The sequence below is a fragment of the Molothrus ater genome, chromosome 28 (genome assembly GCF_012460135.2).
Source record: "Molothrus ater isolate BHLD 08-10-18 breed brown headed cowbird chromosome 28, BPBGC_Mater_1.1, whole genome shotgun sequence".
Taxonomy (NCBI): Eukaryota; Metazoa; Chordata; class Aves; order Passeriformes; family Icteridae; genus Molothrus; species Molothrus ater.
This window is the reverse complement of record NC_050505.2, coordinates 1394375-1418505: the sequence shown is the minus strand read 5'-3', so window position 1 is coordinate 1418505 and position 24131 is coordinate 1394375. Positions and strand designations below refer to the sequence as shown.

The 24131-nt window shown below is 59.4% G+C and overlaps 3 protein-coding genes across 5 annotated transcripts in view; 2 read left to right on the top strand and 1 right to left on the bottom strand.

The window, feature by feature from the left end:
* The first annotated feature begins 696 nt into the window (after nucleotides 1-696).
* Nucleotides 697-4527, top strand: C28H8orf58 (chromosome 28 C8orf58 homolog). The gene is made up of 5 exons (XM_054517548.1): nucleotides 697-1033; nucleotides 2770-3392; nucleotides 3477-3564; nucleotides 3842-3945; nucleotides 4313-4527. Exons 1-5 carry the CDS (start codon nucleotides 697-699, stop codon nucleotides 4394-4396), a joined length of 1236 nt encoding a protein of 411 aa, XP_054373523.1. The 3' UTR covers nucleotides 4397-4527.
* A 179-nt stretch (nucleotides 4528-4706) lies between these two features.
* LOC118695222 (collagen alpha-1(III) chain-like) lies at nucleotides 4707-8926 on the top strand. The gene is made up of 5 exons (XM_036396673.2): nucleotides 4707-5574; nucleotides 5648-5747; nucleotides 6115-6216; nucleotides 7421-7545; nucleotides 7721-8926. The coding sequence occupies exons 1-5, from the start codon at nucleotides 5252-5254 to the stop codon at nucleotides 7794-7796; spliced, it is 726 nt and encodes a 241-aa protein (XP_036252566.1). The 5' UTR covers nucleotides 4707-5251; the 3' UTR covers nucleotides 7797-8926.
* BIN3 (bridging integrator 3) overlaps nucleotides 7922-24131 on the bottom strand; it is a 47871-nt gene continuing 31661 nt past the window's right edge. For 2 of the 3 annotated variants that reach the window (XM_036396672.2, XM_054517507.1), the window contains exons 7-9: nucleotides 16275-16416; nucleotides 13528-13662; nucleotides 7922-8747 (exon numbers count right to left, since the gene is read on the bottom strand). In XM_036396672.2, coding sequence (XP_036252565.1) covers nucleotides 8601-8747; nucleotides 13528-13662; nucleotides 16275-16416 — 424 coding nt within the window. In that variant the 3' untranslated portion in view covers nucleotides 7922-8600. Of the gene's footprint in view, nucleotides 8748-10829; nucleotides 13263-13527; nucleotides 13663-16274; nucleotides 16417-24131 lie in introns of those variants that run through there. The other variant, XM_054517506.1, reaches the window with a different exon arrangement.

Genomic DNA, 24131 nt, shown 5'->3' with positions numbered 1-24131 from the left:
ACCCCTCAGCGCTGCCGCCTGCGCCCGGGGCGGGGGTGCGGGTGCTCCGGTGCCGCTCCTTGTCCTGCTCCCAGAAGGTCAGGGCTGCCCTCGGGGCTGGCTGGCCCGTCCCTGGGAGGTGGCCGGGTTTATTGGGGGCTATTGGTCGAGGCCTTTGTCCTGCTCCAGGTGCTCTTATCGCCGCTCCCCGCCCTCCGTGCCCGCCTGCACGGAGATGGCTTTGCTGTTATCTGGGCTTTGCTGTTATCTGAGATTCGGTGTTATCTGGGATTCGCTGTTATCAGCGGCCTGGGAGAGACCTGTCCCTTCCCCTGTCCCTCTGCAGCAGGGACAGCCAGGACCTCCCATCCCCTCCTGCCTGGGGTCTCACGGGGTCTGTTTGGGCTGTGCCACGGCCCCCCGTGCACCTGGGCTCGGTCATGGGGCTCTCACCATCGAATTCCCAATTAATCATCCCATCATCGAATTCCCAATTAATCATCCCATCATCGGATTCCCAATTAATCATCCCAGAGCAGCTGGGGCTGCCCCTGGACCCCTGGCAGTGCCCAAGGCCAGGATGGAAGGGGCTGGGAGCAGCCTGGCACAGTGGAAGGTGTCCCTGCCATGGCAGGGGTGACACTGGATGGGCTTTAAGGTCCCCAGGCAGCCATTCCATGGCTCTGTGACACCCAGGGAGGGCGGAGGATTATGATGATGATGATGGTCCTGCCTTTCTCCCGCTCTCTCCACACAGGAAAAAGAGGAATAAACGCTCTGAGACCTCCTGGGATAACCCAGTTGAGGCTGGGGGCGAAGGGGCTGCCCGGGCAGGGGGCGGCCCCGCACCCCCGCCCCGCCCCGGGGCTGTGCCGCCCCCCGGCCCTGCCCCATAAAGCGGCGGAGGAGCAGCCCCGCTGCTCCCTGCTCTGTTTGTTCCCGGTGCTCCCGGCCCGTTCCCCGTTCCCCGTTCCTCCCCCTCGCTCCCGGTACATCCCGAGGATGCTGCGCCGCCGCGGAGCCTTCAGGGTGCAGCCGCTCCGTGCTGACCCCGGTGAGTCGGTGGAGCCCCCCCCGCGTCTGGCTGGGCTGGGGCTCCCTCGGGATCTCCAGCCCGCGAGGATTGTGCTGGAGGGGATCCGCAGGGATCTCTGCTTTGAGGTGTCTGTGCTGGAGAGGGGAACTGAGGTCCTTGGAACCCCGGTTTGTGTTGTCTGTGCTGGAGAAGGGACCTGGGGGTTCCCCGGACCCCCCAGTTTGTGCTAAAGGAGGTCTCTGGAGCCCTGGTTTTCATCCCACTCCCTGCTGGGAGGGGTCCAGGCTACCGGCTGTGCTGGGAATTCCGGTTTTCCCGAATTCCCATGTTTGGGCTGATGGGCCGCTGCCCGTCCCCAAATGCGGCCTGGGGGTCCCCAAACCCCAGGTCCCACCTCCGTGTGTGCCACAGCTGTGCCGGGACCTCTCCTGCGAGGTACCAGGGCTGAGCTGGAGCTGCCAACGTGGGCAGGAGCTGATGGGGACCCCCACGCCCCTTCTCGCCCTGCCAGTGCCCCCCACCCCCGTGGTGCTGCGCCTCGGCACGTGGGGTCCTGGAGCCCGTGGAATTGCGGCGTGTGGGAAGTGGGATCCTGTCAGTGGCCAGGGAGCTGCGGTGGAGGGGCTGCCCCCCGGAATTCCTGGGATTCAATGCTGCTGGGGCGGACGGGCTGCTCCCGGCATTGCTGCCATTCAATCCCGCTGAACGGCCGGGTTGTCCCGGGCTGGCCGCGGCTTCCCGGCCCTCCTCGGCCTCTCCAGCCCCCGAGGGATGCACGGTGAGTGCTGTGGCTGCAGGAGGGGCAGGAATTTGGGAGCACCGGGACCCCCGAGCGGTGAATTCAGCCCACGCTGGAGCCCCGAGTGAGTTTTCTGGAATCCGGTGGGATGCAGGCGGCACCTGGCTGCCTGCCGGCGCCCAAAGCCTCTCGCCTTCCCAGCTGGGGTGGGAAGGGACTCCTTAACCACCGGCCCAGCCAGTATCGCCCATCCCAAACCCTGCGAGGAACCAGTTGGGAACCGGTCCTGTAATGAGGCGCTCTGGATGCAGGGCCCGGCTGGGGTGGCTTTAAAAGGCAGCGCCGGGACGCGCGCCCGGCTCTGGCTCTGGCTCTCGGCGATGTGGGGTGGCTCCCGCGCCGTCTGGAAGAGGAGGCTCAGCTGCTGTGAGTGCGTCCGAGGGGGTGGCAAGGCCCCGAGCGGGGCTTTGGGGGGTGGGCAGCCTGCAGGAGGTGCCAGAGCTCCGCTGTCACCCAACCGAGCCCGCGGCCTGGCTGGGAAGGGAGCGAGTGCTGGGCAAGGAGTGCCGAGATGGCCATGGATGCAGCACGGTCCCACCTGGAGCTGCGGGGTGCTAGGGGCACATCCCGGCTGGCCATGCCACCCATCCCATGGGGACAAGTTGGTGGCCCTGGAGCCGTCCCAGGTCTGGGATCCCACGGCTGTGCTCTGTTCTGGGCTGCCGGCACCGAGCTGGAGCGGGACACAGGAAGAACCCGGCTCAAAAGCCCTGCCCAGGTCAGGGTGGGGGTCGTGGGTGCCCCCCCAGCAGCTCAGCTTGGGAGGAGGGGGAGGATGGTGGAGGCCAGGGCCGTGGTTTTGGGGAGTAGAGACAACACACTGGGGTTGTGGGAGTGTGTGGACTGCTGGGCAAGGGGGAGAGCAGCCTTGGGCACGGCCGGAGCTGCTCTGGCACCCAATTTTCTGCCCAGGGACCCCCCCAGCTGAGCCCACCCATCCTCCCTTCCCCCTCAGATGGTCCCTGGGACTCGGCCGAGAGCTGCATCGTGCGCACCTCCGCCAGCGTCTACCGCCGGCTGCAGGAGAGCCCGCGGCAGCCCCGGCGGGGAATGAGCAGCCGGGGACCCCCCAGCAGCCCCCCGGCCGTCGGGAGGCTCCTCAAGTCCGAGTCCGAGGATTCCGGCGTGGAGATGGCCAGCAACGAGCACTCGCCCTGCGCCCCGCTGGGCTCCGAGAGCCGCTTCTCCCTGGACGCTTTTTCGGGGGAGCAGCGCCCCGGAGAGGAGCAGCGCCCCGGAGAGGAGCAGCGCCCCGGAGAGGAGCAGCCCCCTCGGAGCCGCTCTGCCAGCCGGAGGCTGCTGCAGGCAGCGCAGCGGAGCAGGAGGCAGCGCTGCCCGCGACAGCTCAGCCGGCGCAGCGCCAGCGCCGCCGACCTGGCCGAGCCCCCCCGGGACCCCGAGGAGACCGAGGGGGCTGCGGAGGGGCCTCCTCGGGACCCCCGGGCCGTGCCCGAGGTGTCGGGGCAGGGGCTGCGCTACCTGGAGCACGTGTGCCAGATGCTGGAGCGCCTGGCGCGGCTGCAGCAGGACAACCGCGCCCTCCGGCAGCAGGCGGCCGGAGCCCGCACGGCCACCCTGGTGAGGGCCCGGAGGAGGGGGATGCGCGGGGAGGGGCTGTGGGGGTCCCAGCTCACGCCCTGCCTGTCCTCTGCTCGCCCCCAGCCCAGCCGGCAGCACCCGAGGCAGGATTTGGGCACCTGGAGGGGTGAGGGGTTCCGGCAGCGCTCCTGCTCCGACAGCCAGGCGCCAGGTGAGAGAGGTGGGCTCGGGAGAGACGGGACCTGGGGCCAGGTGAGAGGGGTGGGCTCGGGAATGGCGGGACCTGGGGCCAGGTGAGAGGGGTGGGCTCGGGAATGGCGGGACCTGGGGCCAGGTGAGCATTGGGGGATGCGGGAATGGCAGCACCGGTGCCAGATGAATGGAGTGACATGGCGGGACCTGGCACCAGGTGAGGGGGGCAGCAGGTGGGATGGCAGCACGATGCCCCCCCGGCCCTCAAGCCTGACCGGCTTTGTTCCCCCTCGCAGCAGCCGAGCCCGGGCCGTGCCGGCGGTTGTGGGGACACTCGGTCAGCTCCCCCAGCCTGCTGGAGCCCGCCGAGGGCGGCGGGGCTGTCCCGGCACCGGACAAGGTACGGCCGGGGGGTGCCTTGGGGGGTGGTTGGGGGTGCCTTGGGGGAGTCCCTGGGATGTCCCCTCTGATCCCCCCCTGTCCCGCAGGAAGGGCGCTCGCACTGGGGCCGGGTGAAGGTGCCTTGGGGGGGTCGGGGGGTCCCTGGGGTGCCCCTGCTGATCCCCCCCTGTCCCGCAGGCCGGGTGAAGGTGTCTTGAGGGGGTCGGGGGTGCCTTGGGGGGCTCCTTGGGGTTCCCCTGCTGATTCCCCCCTGTCCCGCAGGAAGGGCGCTCGCACTGGGACCGGGTGAAGGTGCCTTGGGGGGATTCCTGGGGTGTCGGGGGGGGTCCCTGGGGTTCCCCTGCTGATCCCCCCCTGTCCCGCAGGACGGGCGCTCGCACTGGGGCCGGGTGAAGGTGCTGCTCACCCGCCTCACCCGCCGTTCCCTGCGCGGCGGCCGCTGCAGGTAGGACGGGGGGGGTCCCGCTCCCACCGCCACACCTGGATGGAGGAACTGCGTCACACCTCACCCCATGACGTCACGCCAGCCCGGGGCCGGTCCCCGGCCTGGCGCACCCCTTCACTTTTTTTTTTCCCCCCCCAATAAAGTCTTTTCACCCATAAAGAGGCGGCTCTGAGCGAGGTGCTTGCTGTCGCGCCGTGACGTCACGCCCCTAAACCCGGCGTGACGTCACGCGAGGGCGCGTCACTGCCGCATCACTTCCGACGGCTTTTCCGCCCCTTTTGTCCCGCCGGGCCCGGACCCACGGACGGCCCGAGCGGCTGCCGAGCCCCCTCCCCTGGGTATCCCCGGGCCCCCTCCCCTGGGTATCCCCGGGCTCCCCCATCCCCGGGTATCCCCGCCCCCCATCCCTGGGTATCCCCGGGCTCCCCCATCCCTGGGTATCCCCTGGCTCCCCCTCCCCTAGGTATCCCCGGGCTCCCCCTCCCCTGGGTATCCCCGGGCTCCCCCTCCCCTGGGTATCCCCGGGCCCCCCCATCCCTGGGTATCCCCGGGCCCCCCCATCCCTGGGTATCCCCGGGCCCCCCCATCCCTGGGTATCCCCGGGCCCCCCCATCCCTGGGTATCCCCGGGCCCCCCCATCCCTGGGCATCCCCGGGCTCCCCATCCCTGGGCATCCCCGCCCCCCCCTCCCTTGGGTATCCCCGAGCCCCCCCCATCCCTGGGTATCCCCGGGCTCCCCCTCCCCTGGGTATCCCCGGGCTCCCCCTCCCCTGGGTATCCCCGGGCCCCCCCTCCCCTGGGTATCCCCGGGCCCCTCCCCGCTCAGCCCCGGAGGGTCCCGCTGCCTGGGGGGGTGGGGATGAAGCTCGTCCGACCCCCGGAGCCCCCCGGCCCTCCGGCTGCCCGCGGGGGTTGGTGGGGAGGGGGCGCCGGGGGTCCCCGCTCGGGGTGGATGATGGGAAGATGCCCCCGGGAGCATCGCGGCTTTCTCGCGGGGCGCTCCCCAGTTTGGGGGGTAGAGGAGGAGGAGGGTGAGGATGAGGAGGGAGTTCGATGCTGTTCTGGCGCTGCTGGAGCCCCTCCCGGCGCCGCCAGCTCTGCGCGGGACGGTGAGGAAGACGCTGCCTGTGCCGCAGGTGAGGAAGATGCTGCTCCGAGCCGCGGCCAGGGGTCTCCCATCAGGTATCCCGCTCTTCCTCCCTTCCCCCCTTTCCTGCCGATCTCCTGCCGTCACTTGGGGTTTGTTCCTTCCCAGCGGGGGCTGCCGCAGCTCCTCCCGGCACCGCTCCCGCCCGGCCGCCCTGGGCTCATCCTGGAGCCGCAGCTCCCGCATCCCAGCGCTCCTTCCCCGAACCGTGAGTGCTCGTCCCCGCCGTGCCCGGGCTCGTGGCAGGGCCTGGGGGGACAGGGGGTCCCCGGCAGTGCCCCCCGGCTGGGTCACAGCCTGACCGGGGCTGCTGAAGGGTTTCTGGAGCACAGCTGGGGGTGGGGGGTGTTTGATCCTTGTCCCTCCCCTTCCAGCATCAAACCCCTTCCCACGGCCCCCCCTCTGCTCTCCTGAGCCCCCCGGGGTGAGGAGCAATGGGGACGGGCTCGGGGTGGGGGTCTGGGCACCCCCTGCCCTGCTGCCCCTCTGCCACCTCCATCCTCCCCCTCACTGGGACCCCGTGATGCCAAGGAAATGGCTGAGGATGGTGTGGGGGATGCTGATTCTCCTTACAGGGCCCAGGTGAGGAGGAGGAAGGAGGTCTGAGCCTCTCTGTGCCACCCCAGAATCATCTGGAACGAGGGGAAGCTCCTGAGCAGCTGACAAGGAACATCCAGATGTGGATCCAGATGTGTGCTGGTGTTGGCAGGCCCGGAAAGGGTTAATTCATCCTATGTGAGGAAAATCCTTGGGATTGGTGGTGGGCTGGCACCTGCTGAACCTGTCCCGAGGGGATTTGGGGAGGAAAGGGGACAACCCCTGGGCTAACCCAGGAATTCCTGAGGAAAAAGGAGGAAGATTTGCTCAGCAGCAGGGAATGCTCCCCATGCTGGGATGGCCCCTCACGGATCCTCCTGGGGTGCTGCTTCCCTCCCCTCTGCTCCTGAGTGCTGGGGAACCTCACCCAGGGGTGCCTCAGCCCCCGAGGCTGAGCGAGGCTGAGCACGTTCCTCATTGTAGAGGAGTTTTCCCTTCCTGCCAGCTCTCCCTATTAACGCTGGGATCTTGTGGGCGGTGCAAAACCCGCTAATTATCCACTTTTTACTATAAAAGATGGAATTCTCCTCCCCAACCACTGCGGAGAGTAGGCAGAGTGAATCCCTGGGAACGCCTGGCTTTGAGTTTCCATGGGTGCCATCCCTCTCCTGAGCGCTGGGAGAGCAGCAGGAGCTGATGGCAGGGAGCAGAGCTGGGATTGGAGCTGCTCTGGGTGCAGGACAGGTGGGCTGCTGGGGATGAGGTGGCTGGGGAGGTCTGGCTGTGCCACACAGGGTGACAGTGATGCAGACAAAGCCACCAGGTGGGTTCAGGTGAGCCCAGGTGGGCTTGAATCTGGGGAGGAATCAACACCTCCAGGCCACAGAGGGATCTTTGCCCATCTGAGAGCCACCCTGAGGTCTGCAGGGCTCTGATCCCGTGTCCCTTGCTCGGGCTCACGGGCTCTGTGTGCGGCTGTTAAATATATTTATAAATATCTATATTCTGTATATTTAGCATCCCTGCTCCGGGTAACCGTGGCAACTGGGTTTATTTTGCTTAAACCTGGCCTGGCATGTGATGTGGTTGGGAAGGAACAGCCAAGGGGAGAGGGAGGGATGAAGTTCTCCATGCTGGGAGCTGGGGAGGAGCCTTGGCACAGGATGCTCTTGGGGGGGACCTCGCTGTGTCCCTGCACTGGGGACAGCCACCAGCATTCCCACGGCTCTGCTCCATCCCCTTTGCTCCAGCTGGGAAGGGAAGCTTTGTTTTTTAGGGGTTCCATCCCCATTTTCTGCTGGGCTTGCCAGGACACCCCTGAGCCCTGTTCCCTGTCTCATGCAGGTTTGCCAAGGCCAGGTCCTGGCAGGAAGATCTTTTGGTTTTCCTGGTGTCTGGAGCAGCAGGAGCCTCGTGCCACCCCGAGGCAAAGAAGGGACCTTCGTCATGTCCACCAGAACCTCTCCAGGGTGGGCTCCCAACCCCTCATCCCAGGCAGCATCTGCTCACCCCAGGATACAGCAGGCAGCCTCTCCTGATCCTTAAAGGCCCAAACTGCCTCTGTTGTGCTGGAAATCTCCATTCCTCGTGCTTTGAGGCCGTTTCCTTCCCGCGCCGATGTTCGACCCCAGTTTTCCCTTCCAGGGACACCCCGAGCCCCCCGTGTCCCCCTGCAGTGGCGGCCGGGCGCCGGCAGAGGGCGACAGCGGCCCGGCGGTGACAGCGACACCGGCACGGCCCCGGCGGTGACAGCGACACCGGCACGGCCCCGGCCGTGACAGCAACGCGGCCCCAGCGGTGGCACCGACACGGCCCCAGCAGTGACGGCGACACCGACACAGCCCCGGCGATGGCACCGACACGGCCCCGGCCGTGCTGTGCTGCTGAAAACTTTATTGGGGACACGCCACGGAGTCCCTGCAGCCCTTCCCACACACCGAGGAGGGGCTGAAGCCCCCCCAGTTTTCCATAGGTTTGCTCCTGGCTGGGTTGTCTCCCTTAGGGATGTCCCCACCTGTCCCTGCTCTGGGGTCCCCTGTCCCCAGCCTGCACCCCCCAGATCTGGGGCATAGGCTCTTTGGAGCATTCCTGGGAAAAGAGGGATGGATGCTCACCATGAGAAGCATCAGCCTCTCCCTGTACCTCAAAAAATGGGTTTTGAGTGATTTTCCCCTCCCCTGAGGGGCCCACTGGGCTACTAAGGCACAAAATGAGGGGAAGGAGTGGGAGGGGGTCCCACCCGGGGGGCTCCCACCCTCTGGGCTCTCAGGGTGCCAAGGGACGCTGGAACCTGGCAAAATCCAGCCCCCCACATCCCACTCCCCATCTTTAGTATCGCTCCCTTTCCTGTTCCTCCACACCCCAAACTTTAAGGCAAAACCCATTTGTGGACTGACAAATAAGATGCAGAGCCGTGGGGTGACGGGAGCAGCTCCAGCCCCTCAAGTCCATCCTTGGGAGGGCAGCTGGGCTGAAACGGGGGGGGGATCCCCATCCCCATCCCCTCCCCATGCCCAGCCTGGCCTCAGTCGTCAGCCACGATGGAGAGGGCGCGGAGCTCGCTGAGCTTGGCGTCGTTCTCGCGCTCGCGCTGCTCGTCGCTCAGCCCGGGCCGGTCGATCTGCGCCGTCAGGTCCCCAAAAATCTTGTGCATCTCCGTGTAGTAGACAACCTGTTGGATAAAGGGGGATTGGAGAGGGAGGGGAAGAATGGGGGTCTCCTCCCCAGCCCACCCACCCCCCCCGCGGGTGCCCTCGCAGCCCCTCTCCGCGGCGTTGGTGTCTGAAATAGCTCCCGCCCACGTGGCCGTGCCGCCCCCTCGGATTATTACAACTCAACACATTTTAATAACGCGCTGCCCTTCTCCGCTCGCTTCCCATCTGGGAGCCGCGCGTGCGGGGCTGCCACCGGCACCGCCACCCTCCCGCGGCCGCCTCGTCCCCTGCTTTGGCACCGGTGCCACCGGCACGGGCCGCCAGCCCACGGCCAGGGGCTCGCTGGGCTCGGCGAAGGGGGCAGCGCCGTGCCCCGTGCGAAGCACGGCGAGGAGGAGGAGGAGGAGGAGGAGGGGTGTGTTAATAACGTGCTAATTAGCACCGCCAATTATCTCCGGCAGCGAGCAGCGCTTGCCGGCGCGGGAGCCCGTGGGTCAGCGCAGGCAGATGGCAGCGGGGTGGCTGCTCGGGCTCCAGCGGGGAGAGGGGAGCTCCCAGCCCCGCCTGCGAGACCCTCGGCGCTGCGGGACCCCCAGCCCTGCCTGTGGGACCCCCGAGTGCTGCCTGGGGCACTCCTGGGGCTGCGGGAAGCCCAGGGCTGCCTGTGAGACCCCCGGCACTACAGAACCTCTGGACACCACTTGCAAGAACCCCTTGCATTGCAGGACCCCTGGGTGCCACAGGACGCTCAGAGCCTCCCTGGGAGCCCTGGCACTGCAGGGCCCCTGGTGCTGTGCCAGGTGTGGGATCCTGTCCTGGATATCCCCCCAGAGCCCTCAGGGAGCGATTGGGGAGTGCAGCCCCCCAGGGTGGGCAATGCCAGCGCTGTCCCCATTTCCCAGAAGGGCCCCAGCATCTCCAGCAGCACCAATGCTGAGACATGCATGGTCTCCATGGAGACCAGCTCCCCTAATCCTGCTCTAAACGATGCTGATTTTGGGAGGCCCGAGGGGGTCTGGTGGGCCCCACATTGCAGTGCTGGCTGCCTGAACCCCCCTTGCCAGGCCTGGCCACGCCGGGGGCCCGGGGGCTGCTCCGTGGCCGGGGCTCCCCCCGCAGCGGGGCTGGCTGAGTCACAGCAATGCTCATTTACACAGTGACTAACGAACCCCACACAGGGCTGAGCTGGCAGGGGCCCCCCAAAATCCCTGCACGCCCCCCAAAGCACAACCCACAGCTGGGTCACCCCGAACATCCTCTGAACCCCCCTGCCAGCAAGAGATGCCAAAAACACCCAAAATCCCTCGGCAATGCCACAGGTGAGCGGGGATCTGGGGGGCAGGGGTGCCAAGGGGGGTGCCAGAGCCCTGGAGCAGCCCTCCATGTCCCTTGTCCCCAGCCTGGAGTCAGCTGGGCTCTGCTCAGTCACATATGGCCAAGTGGCACTGCCAATTCCAGCACGGAAAACGCTGAATCTTGTCAGGGTGGCAGGCCTGGAGGCAGATGCTGCCCCCAGGATTGTCCCCAGGGTTGTTCCCCAAGATTTGGGAACATCTGTCCCTCAGGATTGGTCCCAGGATTGATCTCAGGATTGTTCCCCAGGATTTGGGGACAATTGTCCCCCAGGATTGGCTCAGGAATTAACCCCCCTACCAGGATTCAGAAATCCCTGAGGATTCCTGCAGGACTAGGATTGTGCCTTAGGATTTTCCTCAGGATTGTCCCCAGGATTTTCTCAGTATTGAGCCCAGAATTGTCCCCAGTGGATTGAGCCCAGAATTGTCCCCAGTGGATTGACCCTCAGGATTGTCCCCAGTGGATTGAGCCCAGAATTGTCCCCAGTGGATTGACCCTCAGGATTGCCCCCAGGACTGTCCCCCAGCATCCACACTGCACTGAACAGGCAGAGCAGAGCGAACTCCTTGGTGCTGCTCCTCCTCCACCCACATCCCGCAGCCACTGATCCCTTCCCCAGGGACACCCCCTGTCCCCAGGGCCTGGTGGGTGTCCCTGGGGACTCCCCATGTCCCCAGGGCCTGGTGGGTGTCCCTGGGGACGCTCCTCTCCCCCAGCAGCCCCAGTACAGAACCAGCTGGCACCATTAGGATGCTGCCCCCCCTCGCCAGCCGAGTCTCCCAAGCTTCATCACCAAAACCCCACTGGCATCGACCCCCCCATGATTTCTCCTGTTGAAACAGGGGTGAAAACCCTCCCAGGGAGGGGATGCACCCCAAACTGGCGACAGTGCCATGGGGCAGCCAGCTCCCCCTGCCCTACCTGCTCTGCCAGCCCAGTACTTTTCCAGCTATGGATGCCATATGCTGTGTCCCCATCCCATCAAATCCCAGCTCCAGCTCGCCTTTGAGCCTGAGCCAACGGCCCCGAGTCCACCTGTCTTGAACTAATTCTGTTTGGGGACGTTGTGTTCTGTGGATTTTCTATAGATCCTGGCCACAATGGCCCCGTGGCTGCTTGTTTGGGGCAGCCCTACCCAAAACAAACCCAGGGGTGCTGCCAGGGCTGGGCTCCCCCAGCCCACAGCACCATCCCTGCCTGCCAGCCCCGTCTTTCCCCCCATTCCACTCAAACCCAAAGGAATCTCGTGTTTTCTAGCTGGAAAATAAAGCCCAAAGCGGGAAGGAAGTGCTGTTCACGCCTCACACCAGCGACAGCTCCAAAATCTCCCCCTTTCATCTCCATGTGGCCACTTCAAAGCCCCCAGCCAGGGAAATATTTGCCTCCCTTGGCTTGGCCCGGGCCCGTGGGTGGAGAGAAGAATTTGGTGTTGAATGTTACAGCCCTGCGAGCTCGGGACATGTCCCGGCGTCAGGAGCCACCCAGCCCTGGGAGCACAGCCAGCTGTGCCATGGGAACAGCCTTGGGAGGGTCTCCTTGGGTCAGAGCCATGGAGGTGCTCGGGAGCAGGGTCCTTCCCCTTCCCCCAGAGGCAGACGGTCCCTTCCCGGCTCAGCGTGGCACTGGATGGTGTCACTGTCACACCATTTGCCTTGCTGCCTCCAGGGATGAAAAATCAGGAAAATAATACGGTTTTGCCTTTGGATGGTGGGTTTGACCCAGGGAGAAACAACCCCAAAGTCACAGCACCCTGCAGGGGGCCAGCTGATCCCAGTCCCACCCCATCCAGCCCTTCCTTGTGGGATTCACCTCCAGCCTCATCCCACTCAAGAGGTACCTGCAGAAAAGGCTGAAAATAGAAATTACATTGAGGAACACGACGCCCCCAGCTGTTAATCAGCTCAGGGAGGCACAGAGGGAGGGAAAGCTGGGCAGCATTCCCATGCCAGCTCTCAGCTCCTGGGATGGGGATGCTCCTGCCTGCCCTTCCCAGCCAGGTGCCTGCAGGTGAGCAGTGCTGAGCTGACTCAGGGCTCTGGCTGCTATTCCTGGCTTGCCACTGACTCATTACCTTGGGCAAATCACATCCCTTTCCCATTTTATTTCAGTTAATTCAGTGGGAAAACGCTTCACAGAGCTCCTGAGCCAGTCCAAGCTCAGGCTCAACACAAACATTCCAAGCCCTCCTTCCCTGGGGGTGGAAGGATGCAGCCAGTGCTGGGAAGGAAGAGGGATGCAGCTCCCATGGAGGCTGGCAGGGAGGGAGGGATGTGAGGAGCTGCATCCATCTGGGACCAGCTTTAAGTCCAGCCTACGGGAGATGCATCAGCTTTGTTGTGACGCTGCCTTTTTGGGTGTTAAAAACGGGATTTCGCTCGGTTTTCCCAACAAATTCCTCACCTGAAGAGAGGCAGGGCAGAGAGATGGGAAAGAAAGCAGAGGATTCCCAAGGAAGACGAGGGATATGGATGGAGAGTCTCACAAACAGCCCCAGCAGTGACACCCTGCTGCTCCCTGCGTGCATCCATGGGTGCTCAGAGCACACCAATCCCAACGTCCTCCTCACCCCAAATCCCTTGGGAATCGGGACACAAACGGAGCGAGAAGCCAGAGGGGCAAAGCTGAGGAAACTCACGGATCACAAACCCCGGAGAGGGCAGAGAACATTCAGGTTTCAAGGTCTCACCCACGGAGGGGGTCCACAGGGAGAAAGGGCCAGCAAGACTCTGCGGTGGCTCCGGGAATTGTGGTTGTTCCGGGCTGGAACAGGGAGCCCCGCGCCCGATTGCTAAGGGAACAGCAGGAACAGCATCCCCAGCACCCACCCTGCGGCGCAGGGAGCATCGGCACCATCTGCTAGGTGAATCAGCCTGCAGACAACTCGCTGGCAGCTCCGCGCAGAGGCCCCCCCAAGTCGGAGGTGAGATGGAACACGTGCTCCCGGCACCTCCCGGCGGCCCCCCCCGGCGCACCTGGGTCCTTGCGGCAGCTCCCGGCCCCAAAATGCCGCAGGAAACGCCCACGGAGCGGGCACCGCCCGGTCCCGCCCTCCCGCCCGAGGCACGGCGGGCCAGAGGTTCTCAAAGCTTGGTGAGATTCCAACCTGCCCCTCTGCAGCCCAAGGGAAAGAAGGGAGGAGGAGGAGGAGGAGGAGCAGCAGCACGTTGTGAAGGAAGCTGGAGGATGGAAATGAAAGCTGGTGGTTATTCAGGGCACCTCTTCCTGCAGATCTTTGGTGTGGAGATGTCCCAGGAGCCTCTTCTCCACTCACCAGGAGCCGCAAGATGAGCCCAAACGCCTCAAACCTAATCAAGCCCTGAGCTCAGGACTCCAATTTGAAGGAGATGGCATTGCCAGGTGGATAAAGCCATGGAATTCCAGTGGATAAAGCACATGTGGGACAGGACATGACACAGGCACCAGGAAGGGACAATGTCTCACCTGTGCCCGGACCAGCGATTCAAAGCTGGGTTTGAAGTAATCGATGCGGCTGCTGTAGAACTTGGGCATCTCCTCCAGGAGCTGCTTGTTCTTGGCTTCAAAGTCCTCCTTCACCGGGCGCAGCTCTTCCCGGGCCTGGGGAGGGACACGGGGGGTCAGACTCCCGGGACAAGGATCCTGCTGGCATGGAGGCCACCCCAGGACAAAGGGGTGCTTTGCTTGATTGTGGGGACATTGAGCAGTGACCAGCCTGGTGGGAGCCATGGGATCATCCAACGCAATCTGGTGGGATCCACACGACCATTCAATGGTGGAACTCAAGTGACCATCCAGTGGGACATGGTGGGACCCAAGGGACCAGTTAATGGATCATGATGGGACCATCCAGTGGACCTGGTGGGATCCAAGGGACCATCCTATGGAATCTGGTGGGACTCAAGTGACCATCCTATGGAATCTGGTGGGATGCTAGAGACCATTCAATGGACCCTGCTGAGATCCAAGAGACCATTCAATGGAATCTGGTGGGATCCTAGAGACCATTCAATGGACCCTGCTGAGATCCAAGAGACCATTCAATGGAATCTGGTGGGATGCTAGAGACCATTCAATGGAATCTGGTGGGACTCAAGTAACTACCCAACGGGACCTGGTGGGATCCAAGAGACCATTCAATGGAATCTGGTGGGATCCAAGAGACCATTCAATGGACCCTGGTGGTACTCAAGTAACCACCCAATGGAACCTGGTGGGATCCAAGAGACCATCCAATGGACCCTGGTGGGATCCAAGTTAATCAGTTAATTAAAGTTGACCAGTTAATAGAACCTGGTGGGACTCAAGTGACCTCTCAACGGAACCCGGTGGGGCCCAAGCGAGCAGTAGATGGATCCTGACGGGACCATCCAATGGAGCCATGCTCTGACCCTGGAAAGCCACAGGACACCCAGAGAGGTTGTGCCTTCTCTCCTTCAGAAAAACACGGACAAAACCCATTCCCAGAGCTCAGTCAGGCTGGAGAATGTCCCTGGCCACATCCACGTCCCCTCACCCTGCGATTCCCAGGAGCGTCGCTCCAGGATCCTGCCCCCACCGTCACCGTGACCTTCAGCTCAGTGCATCCAACTGGCTCCTTTAAACAGAGCGTGGGGAGAACGGGAAATGTCTCTGGGATGGTGTGGAAAAGGGCAGGAGGGGGTGGGCTGTGAAATATTAGACCAGTTCAAGTCTGCCACTTAATCCCAGTGCCATTCCAATGGGAGGGGGGAGCGGGAGAGCCCGGCCCAGCCGCGGCGCCGGCCCTGGGGACAGGGACAGCGTGCCAGGGGCATGGCATGGACTGGGCTCCAGGCTGGAAAGGCCTGGAATCATCCCAGCAAAGGAGCAAATTCATCATTTGCCATAAGGTTGGGAGCGTTGAAACTCCAAGGATGGAGTTCATGGGGTGGAACTCACGGGGGAAACTCCTGGGATGGAGTTCAGGGGGGAAAACTCCAAGGATAGAGCCCGGTGAAAACTCCTGCAATGGAGCCAGGGGAAAACTCCTGATGGAGCCAGGTGGAAACTCCTGGGATGGAGTTAATGGGGGGAAACTCCTGGGGGAAAACTCCTGGGGGAAAACTCCTGGGATGGAGTTCATGGGGGAAAACTCCCCAGACGGTGCTCACAGGGGAAACTCCTGGGATGGAACTCACAGAGGAAACTCCCAGGATGGACTTCACAGGGGGCAGAAGGGCAAAAAAGCTGGAGCAAACAATGGATGTAAATTTGCAGCTCAATAATTAAAAATAACTGGATGAGATGAGGCCCTTTCCCATCAAATCCAGACCCTCTGGATACCCCAGGTTCAGGATTGCTCAAGGCTCCCTCTCACAGGTGTTTAAACTCAGTGTTTGGTTAAAATATTTTTTTTTGGGGGGGGGAATTAGATCAAAAGTTCATTAAGAGGAAAAAATATATGAAATAACTAAACCCTGCTTAATCACCAGGACAAAAGAATTCCCATTTTTCCAGCCCCAGCTTTAGTCGCTGAGGCTGAGCAAAATAAGCTGCTTACTGTTAAACCAGAGGTGTCTTTTGTTCAGGCTGTTATTTAACATAAAACTTCATTTTTGGGAGGAAATTCATCAGAAGAACACATTTTCTTTGACTCTGAGAATCAATTGTTCCTGGGAGGATCAAGCCACGTGCTGCTGGAGCGACAGATTTTGGGGAAAAACACTGGGGAAGATTTGATTTAAAAAAATAAAAACCACAAAACCAACAAACTCATCACGATTTCGCTAAAATTCGGGAGAGAGCAAAAAGAATCTGGCAAAACTTCCTGTTAACCAATTACTGCAATTTTCCAAGACGAATTTTTTGGGAACAGGTGGCAAACATAAAGCTGGGAAATGCTCTGATCTGTTCCCTTCCCCATCCAGCTGCTCACTCAGACGCGGAGGTCGGGGGGAACCCCCCTGTGCCTCGACCTCAGCGCTGGCTCCGAGCTCCCCCAGAGCTCCCAGGGCTCTGATTCCATTTTCTCTTGGAAAAAATTCCATTTTCTCTTAGAAAAGCAGCTCCTTCCCTTCACCCAGCACTCGAAACCAGCGTTGTGCTGTCAAAAATGTGATTTTTTACATGGATAAAAGACATCCTCCCAAAATGTTCTATTCATGGCACAGATGCCAGATAGGAGGGAAAAGCTTTTCCAGAGTTTTCCCAGGAATGCTGCTGGGATTGTGGCTCTGGGGACACCTCAATACCTGGTGCAGCTTGGCCAGGACAGGGCCAGTTCTTTCCTTTTCCTCATATTTTTCCACCTTGGATTGCAGGCGTTTGTAGTCCTGGAGCGTCTGCTCCCGGCGCTTCACTGCCATGTTCAGGCTCGGGAAGACGCTGCTGAACCTGGAAAATAAAAGATGGAAGAGGCTTGGGATGGGATATTTTGGGTGGATGAAGCATCCAAGGAAATTGTGGAGCACCCTGGTCCAGCAGGAAGCTCCCTGCTGTGACACTGGGTGAGATTTTTCCAAGCCAAACCATCCCAGAATTCTGAATATTCCTAATGAATGTTGTGATTCCCCAGTGCCTGGTTGGAAAGGGAAAGGAGAGGTAGAGAAGTCAAAATAAAAGTCCAGGAAAAATAAACTATGAGTGCAAAATAAATATTAACTGCAGATTAAATTTTAAATTAATACAGTTAATTTACATTTAATAATTAAATATTAATTGTATTGTTTTTTACACATTTTTTTCCTTTTTGGATATTATTTTTGGCGCTTTTTTGGTTAATTTTTTTCTGATTAATTTTTTGTTCTCTTTTGGCAAGTTTTTGCTCTTTTTGGGTCACAAACCCAGCTGAAGAGGAGCCCTGAGCCCTCCCCAGAAGGATTCACAGCATCCAACAATTTACCCAGGCGATGGGAAAGATTCCTATTATTAAAATGTGTTACAAATTGAGGAAACATGAACATCTGATGGAGAATATTTTTGAATGTGACAGAAAAGGGAAAAGCAGGAACTGGAACGTCGCTCCTGCCTCTTAATTCCAGGAAATCAAATTATCCCAGGGATACCAGGGCTGTGGGTTGGGATCAAAAAGGTGATGCTCCCTCTGGAGATAATAATTTAATATTTATAAATTCCTGGGTGATTTTGGGGGGGGGGGGGGTTGAGGCCAAGGATTGGTGGTGAAAAATTTCTCTGAGCAGCCTGGTGATGGATTTTACTTCCACGAGGGAACAAACAGCTTTCCCACCTCTTAAAATGGAAAAAAACAAAGATAGAAATAGAAATCCAACTTGGGGGGCCATTAGCAAAAAGAAAAGACACAAATGTCACTTGACAAGTGTCATTTGCTCTGGATGTGACCCAAATCCAGGGTTCAGGCAGAACCACGGGTGTTCCCAGTCACTCCAGCCCTATTAAAATCCCATTTTCTGCTTGCTCTGGAGGGTGCTGATGGGCTGGGCTGGTGGGTGCTGAGAGAAAACTTTCATCCCTGAGCCTCACTTTGCCAAGGGCAAAGGCCAGGAGCAGGGAGAAGTGGGAATTTTTGTATTCCAAGAGTTTGGAATGGAGGTTTTGGAGCATCCCTGGGCGAGAGGCTGAGCTGGGGATGTGATCCTTCAATCCTGCCTGGTCCTGCACATCCCCCGAGGCTGGCACAGAACAAATCCATTTAAATATAAATATAAATATAAATACATATCCCATGATATTCTCCCTCTGTTGCAACAGATTGGGGATGAGGAACAACCTGGAAAAGTCATCAGGGAGCTGCTCCAGCTGCCCGGAGAGGATCAGATGCTCTGCCCTGACATTGCTTTTTATGGGCACCATCCCACACAATCCCATTATATTTAAATGGGAGCCATGTCCTGGATGCAGCAGGCTCCAGGCACGGCCTCACCAGTTCCTGGGCTGCTAAAATCTCTCCCACCTCTTTGTAAAGTCCAAAAATCTGCCAGGAGAAGGGTCAGGGAAAGAGGGATGGAGGAAGGGGTGGCCAGGTTGAGAGGTCTCATGGGATACTGAGATCTCACAGGATCAGGGAATGGTTTGGGTTGGAAAGGACCCTCAGGACACTCCAGCTGGGGCAGAGACACCTTCCACTGGCCCAGGAGGCTCCAAGCCCACTCCAGCCTGGCCTGGAGCACTTCCAGGGATGTTTTTGTGCCAGGGATGTTTTTGTGCCCTTTCCCAACATGGCACAGACACAGTGCCAGCAGCTCGAGGTCGCAGCTCCTGCAGGAATTTCTCCCAATCATTAATGATGGGAAGGAGGATCCCATCAGCCCAGAGGCTTTCCAGGTTTATTTTATGTTCTGTCTCTGCTGGGGGAGGTTTGGGAAGGACACAAAACCTAAAGCAGGGAATAAAGACCACGGGGATGAGCTGAGCTGCTCCTCCACAGTGGGAATGCAGGCATGGCAATGCCAGAAGAGATTCCAGACTGGAGGCTGGGAAACCCTCCCTTCCCTGCTGTGCACCATGGCCTTCCTGAGACGTCCCCAAACCACTGAGGCTCGTGCTGGCACCCAAACCCAGCTGTTTGTGGTGCTCTCCTGCCCTTTCCCTGGCACTTCCCAGGGCTCCTGCCTGAACAGAGCCATGGGACTCTGACTTCCACCCCCAACCCTTCCCCTCGGAGAAAGCAGCCAGGGAGGGCTCACAAGACAATCAGCAATGCAGTTTCCATTCACTTTGAAGTTAAATCTGGGTTTTAAAACGGGAGGAATTTTTTTTTTTAATTTTTTTCCCCCCTTTTTTATTGCCGGTATCGACTCGGTGCAATTTCGCAGCCCGTAATGGAAGGACACTGTGCTCAGGCAGAGCTTTAAAAAATATCTACAGGGCTGGATCTGAAGAGGCTGGAACTGTGTAGGCACAGCAGCTCCTGTCTCACAAGGACTTTTAATGCATAGATTATACGCTGCATTTCCCAGAGCAGGGGGGCCCAGCTCCCCGGAGCCGCAGCCGTGCCCGGCTCTCAATGTCCTGAGCTCCAGCCTGGCCACTGGGAACCCTGGAATCTCACATTGCCCTGGGTGGGAAGAGACCTTGAATCACCCTGTTCCACGCCCTGCCATGGGCAGGGCACTTTCCACAGTCCCTGGGTGCTCCAAGCCCCGTCCAGGCTGGCCTTGGGCACTTGCAGAGATGAGGAAGTGTTTTCCAGCTTCTCTGGGCAGCCTGTGCCACCCCCATCCTCACAGGGAAGAATTCCTTCCCAATACCCTCTTTAAATCTCCCCTTTTTTAGTTCAAAACCAACCCCATCACTATTGGAGGTTCCCTCAGTGTGGCTGTCCTCCACCAGCCAAGGGTTGGGTCATTTGTGGCTGAGCTCTCCCTGTGCCCAAGGAACTCTCCATGTTCCAGCTGAGCCCTCTCTGTGCCAGCTGAGCTCTCCCTGTGCCCACTGAGCTCTCCCTGTGCCCAAGGAACTCTCCCTGTTCCAGCTGAGCTCTCCCTGTGCCCACTGAGCTCTCCCTGTGCCCAAGGAACTCTCCCTGTTCCAGCTGAGCCCTCTCTGTGCCCACTGAGCTCTCCCTGTGCCCACTGAGCTCTCCCTGTGCCCACTGAGCTCTCCCTGTGCCCAAGGAACTCTCCCTGTTCCAGCTGAGCCCTCTCTGTGCCAGCTGAGCCCTCTCTCTGTGCCCACTGAGCTCTCCCTGTGCCCAAGGAGCTCTCCTTGTGCCAGCCAAGCTCTCCCTGCTCCAGCTGAGCTCTCCTTGTGCCCACTGAGCCCTCCCTGAGCCCACCAAGCTTTCCCTGTACCCGCCAAGCTCTCCCTGTACCCGCCAAGCTCTCCCTATGCCCAAGGAGCTCTCAGGCCAGCCAAGCTCTCCATGTGCCCACCAAGCCCTCCCAGTGCCCACCAAGCTCTCCCTGCTCCAGTTGAGCTCTCCCTGTGCCCACCAAGCCCTCCCAGTGCCCACTGAGCTCTCCCTGTGCCCACCAAGCCCTCCCTGTGCCCACCAAGCCCTCCCAGTGCCCACTGAGCTCTCCCTGTACCCACCAAGCCCTCCCAGTGCCCACCAAGCCCTCCCAGTGCCCACTGAGCTCTCCCTGTACCCACCAAGCCCTCCCAGTGCCCACTGAGCTCTCCCTGCTCCAGCTGAGCTCTCCTTGTGCCCACTGAGCCCTCCCTGTGCCCACCAAGCTCTCACTGTGCCCACCAAGCCCTCCCAGAGCCCACTGAGCTCTCCCTGTGCCCACTGGACTCTTCCCACTCTCCCAGGTTTCATTTCCAGGCAGGATCAGCTCAGCTCAGGCAGGGAAGGACCTTCCTTGGACTGCTCTGGATCTCTGGATTGAGGCAAAGCTGCCTCTGGCTCCTGAAGGAATCAAGGAATCCTGAACTGCCCATGAGCCCAGCAGCTCTGAATTGCCCTGGGATTCAAGGAGAAGGGGTTCCAAGTCCTGCCCAGGATTTTCTCCCTGTGTGGACAGAAACACAATCCCAGGGTGAGTGCCAGGGGTGCCAAACACCTGTGCAGGGGGAGAGGGAGAGCTGGGCTCCTGCTGGTGCCAAGCTGTTCTGAGGAATTCCTGACTCCACACGTGGCCCCAGTGTCTCCACAACCATCCCATGCACGTTATTGACAAATGCTCCTGCTGCAGAGCCTGGCACCAAGGCTCTGCAGAGCCTCTGCCATCCACCAACACAGCCAAGCCCTCCAAGCACACCCCTGCAAGGATCAGGAGAGTTTTCCAAAGCCTTTGGAGAAGCACCACCAAGCCCTCCTGGCAGCAACTGGGATCAACTGGGAGGGGGGCAGCAGCCAAAGAGCCCTTTGGAAATGGAGCTTGAACAACTCCACAGAGAATTTCAGGACATGGGGAAAGAGCAGGGAAGCCTCACAAGCAAATCCTGGATGTTCCACTCATCCATTCCATGCACTTGGAGCAAGGGACAATTCCTGTCCCTGTGAACCCTGGAGCAGGTGTGGGGTTTGTAACAGGTCATGGAACCAGCAAGGCTGGAAAGGGCCCTAAAACCCAGCCCAACCACCAACCCAGCAGCACGAAGCCACAAGGTACCACATCCATGCATCTTCTGAGCACTTCCAGGGATGGTGACTCCTGGGCACAGTGCCAGGGCTTGACAATTCTCACCAAGAAAAAAAATATTCCTAATATTCCTAATTTGAAGAAGCACCACCAAGCCCTCCTGGCAGCAAAGGGACTGGGATCAACTGGGAGGGGGGCAGCAGCCAAAGGGCCCTTTGGAAATGGAGCTTGAACAACTCCACAGAGAATTTCAGGACATGGGGAAAGAGCAGGGAAGCCTCACAAGCAAATCCTGGATGTTCCACTCATCCATTCCATGCACTTGGAGCAAGGGAACAATTCCTGTCCCTGTGAACCCTGGAGCAGGTGTGGGGTTTGTAACAGGTCATGGAACCAACAAGGCTGGAAAGGGCCCTAAAACCCAGCCCAACCACCACTAAGCCACAAAGTGCCACATCCATGAATTTTCTGAGCACTTCCAGGGATGGTGACTCCTGGGCAGACTGTGCCAGGGTTTGACAGTTCTCACCATGAAAAACATATTCCTAATTTCTGATACTATCAAAAATCCCAACACCATCTTCCTCCACAGGGAATGAGGGGCTGTGACAGCCAAAACCACTCCCAAATTCCCCTCATCACCCTCTGTAACCCAAAACTTCCTTTTTTTAATGCAAAGCCAAGAAAATCAAAGCCGACTCCAAAGAAAATTTGGTGGGAATGGTGACAAAGTGCAGGTAAAGCAGCACAGGGGCTGTTAGAGGGCCTGCCATGAAAGCAGCTTGAGGAATAAGCTGCTGTTGTTCCCTGTCACTTTTCAGGGAAGGCTGCTGAGAGGGGATTACAGCCCAGGCAGCTTAAGAGGAGCAGGTGAGGGGAGATACGCAGGGATAACGAAAAGAAAATACAAATTACTCTGCTCGTGGCTGTGGGGGGAGAGGGGAAACCTGGGGGTGAACTCCTCACAGGATGACAGCTTATCCTAGGAAAAAACATCTAAATCACCTCGTTCCCTGCATTCCAAATCATGTTCCCATGCCAGGCTCCCCTCAGCTCCCCGTAATGAAAGGATGGGGTTGGGGAGATAAAAGTGCCCCAGGATTCCTGGTGCTGCCAGATTTGTCTCTTACTCAGCCCAGCTGACAAATCTGGGGCTTGGAAATTGGAAATTCCTTCCCATCTCTCTGCTGGGAAGCCCTGGGGATGGTGGGGATGCTCGAGGAGTGGGAACATTCTGTCACCTCTCTGTCTTCTCACCCTCTCCATCCCAAATCCTCATCCCACTGCTTCCTCCAGCCCCCTTTCCAGTGGGAAAGGGGTGCTGGAGCTTTGGCACCAGGAAAAATAATGGTAAAATCTTTAATTCTCCTTGTTCCCAAGCATCTCAAACACCCTCACTGGCAGCCTGTGAGCTGGACCCGGCTGGCACACACGTGGCTCTTCCCTAGGGCTCTTTTTGGGATATCTTGGATAAGAAACCAAAAGGAAGTGGACAAAAGTGGACAAGATCTGCAGCTGGTGATGGAGAGGTGAAAAAAAAAAAAAAGGAATGACAGAGGTGGGAAGCATCAGATGCCAAAGGAAGGGAGGGTGGATGAGGTGAGGGGAAGTTTGGAGAGGCACCAGGATGGCCCAGGGGAGGCTGGAGCAGGGAAGGGGATTCCTGGATTCCTGCCATTCCTGTGCTCATGCCCACACATCCGTGGGGGCCCATCCACCCACCAGGAAGGGGGAAATGAAAGCCAGCCCTTCCTCCTGGAGGGAAAAGGTGCAGGAATGGAGAGGCTGGGATGAGGAAGCAGCGTGGGGGATTAGGTGGCCATGTGGCTGCTCCAAATCCTCATTAGGGGCTCATGGTAAGGACATGAAAGGACATGAAAGCTGCTTTTCCTGCTTCCGGTCCAGCCCCCCTGGAGCTGCTCCTGGCCAGCCTGGGCTGCCTTTGCCTGGCAGCTTGAGGCACCATGGGGATGGTGGGAGGGAGATGGAGTGAGGGATCCCCACTCACCGAGTGACTCCTCCCAGCTGTGCTGCTGGCAGATGCTGGTGATACACGGCTCTGATGGAATTCATCCCTCACTGCTCTGAGCAGCTCCTGGATTGCACCTCTGGGATGTCCCACAGGTCTGACACCCACTCCTGTGTGGTGGCACCTCGGGGGCAGCACCCTCTGTGTCACCCCTGCCAAAGCCAGGGTGACCAGGACATCCCTGTGGCAAATGTTGCAATTTTGGGAGTGGACAATGCCCCACATCAAAGGGATTGTACTGTGCCAGGGTGACCAGGACATCCCAGTGCCAAACCTCTCCAATTCTGGGACAAACAAATCCACATGCCCAAAACCTCTCCCATTTAGGGACAAGGACAATGCTCCAGTGAGGTGATCCTGGGCCAGGATGACCAGGACATCTCCATGGCCAAAAAATCTCCAATTTTGGGAGAAGGACAATGCCCCAAGGGAATGGCACCAGTTCCAGGTGACCATGACATTCCCAAGGCCAAATCTCTCCAATTTTGGGAGAAGGACAATGCTCCAATGGGGTGATTCTGTGCCAGGGTGACCAGGACATTCCCATGGTCAAAAAAATTCTCCAATTTTGGGTGCAGGAACATGCTCCAAGTCACAAGGTTGTTACCAGGACATTCCCATGGCCAAAAATTCTCCAATTTTAGGAAGAGAACAATACTCTAAGGGGATGGCACCAATTCCAGGTGACCACGACATTCCCATGGCCAAATCTCTCCAATTTTGGGACAAGGACAATGCTCCAGTGAGGTGATTCTGTGCCAGGATAACCAGGACATCCCCATGGCCAAAAATTCTCTAATTTTGAGAACAGAACAATGCTCCAAGGGAATGGCACCAAGCCAAGGTGCCCAGGTCACCCCCTTGCTCTGAGAGAGTCAGACAGAGTCAGTTAAATTGAGACCTGTGGCCCTGGAAATCCTCTCCCAACGTGAAAGGTCCTAAATCCTGTGGATTTCCAAACCACCTGGCTCATCTAAGCCGCTTCCTTCTTTAAATACAGACACAATATGGAACATTAAGACTCCATCCCCAATCCCTGACCCTGCCTTGACTGGGAAGAACTGGGAGAGTGA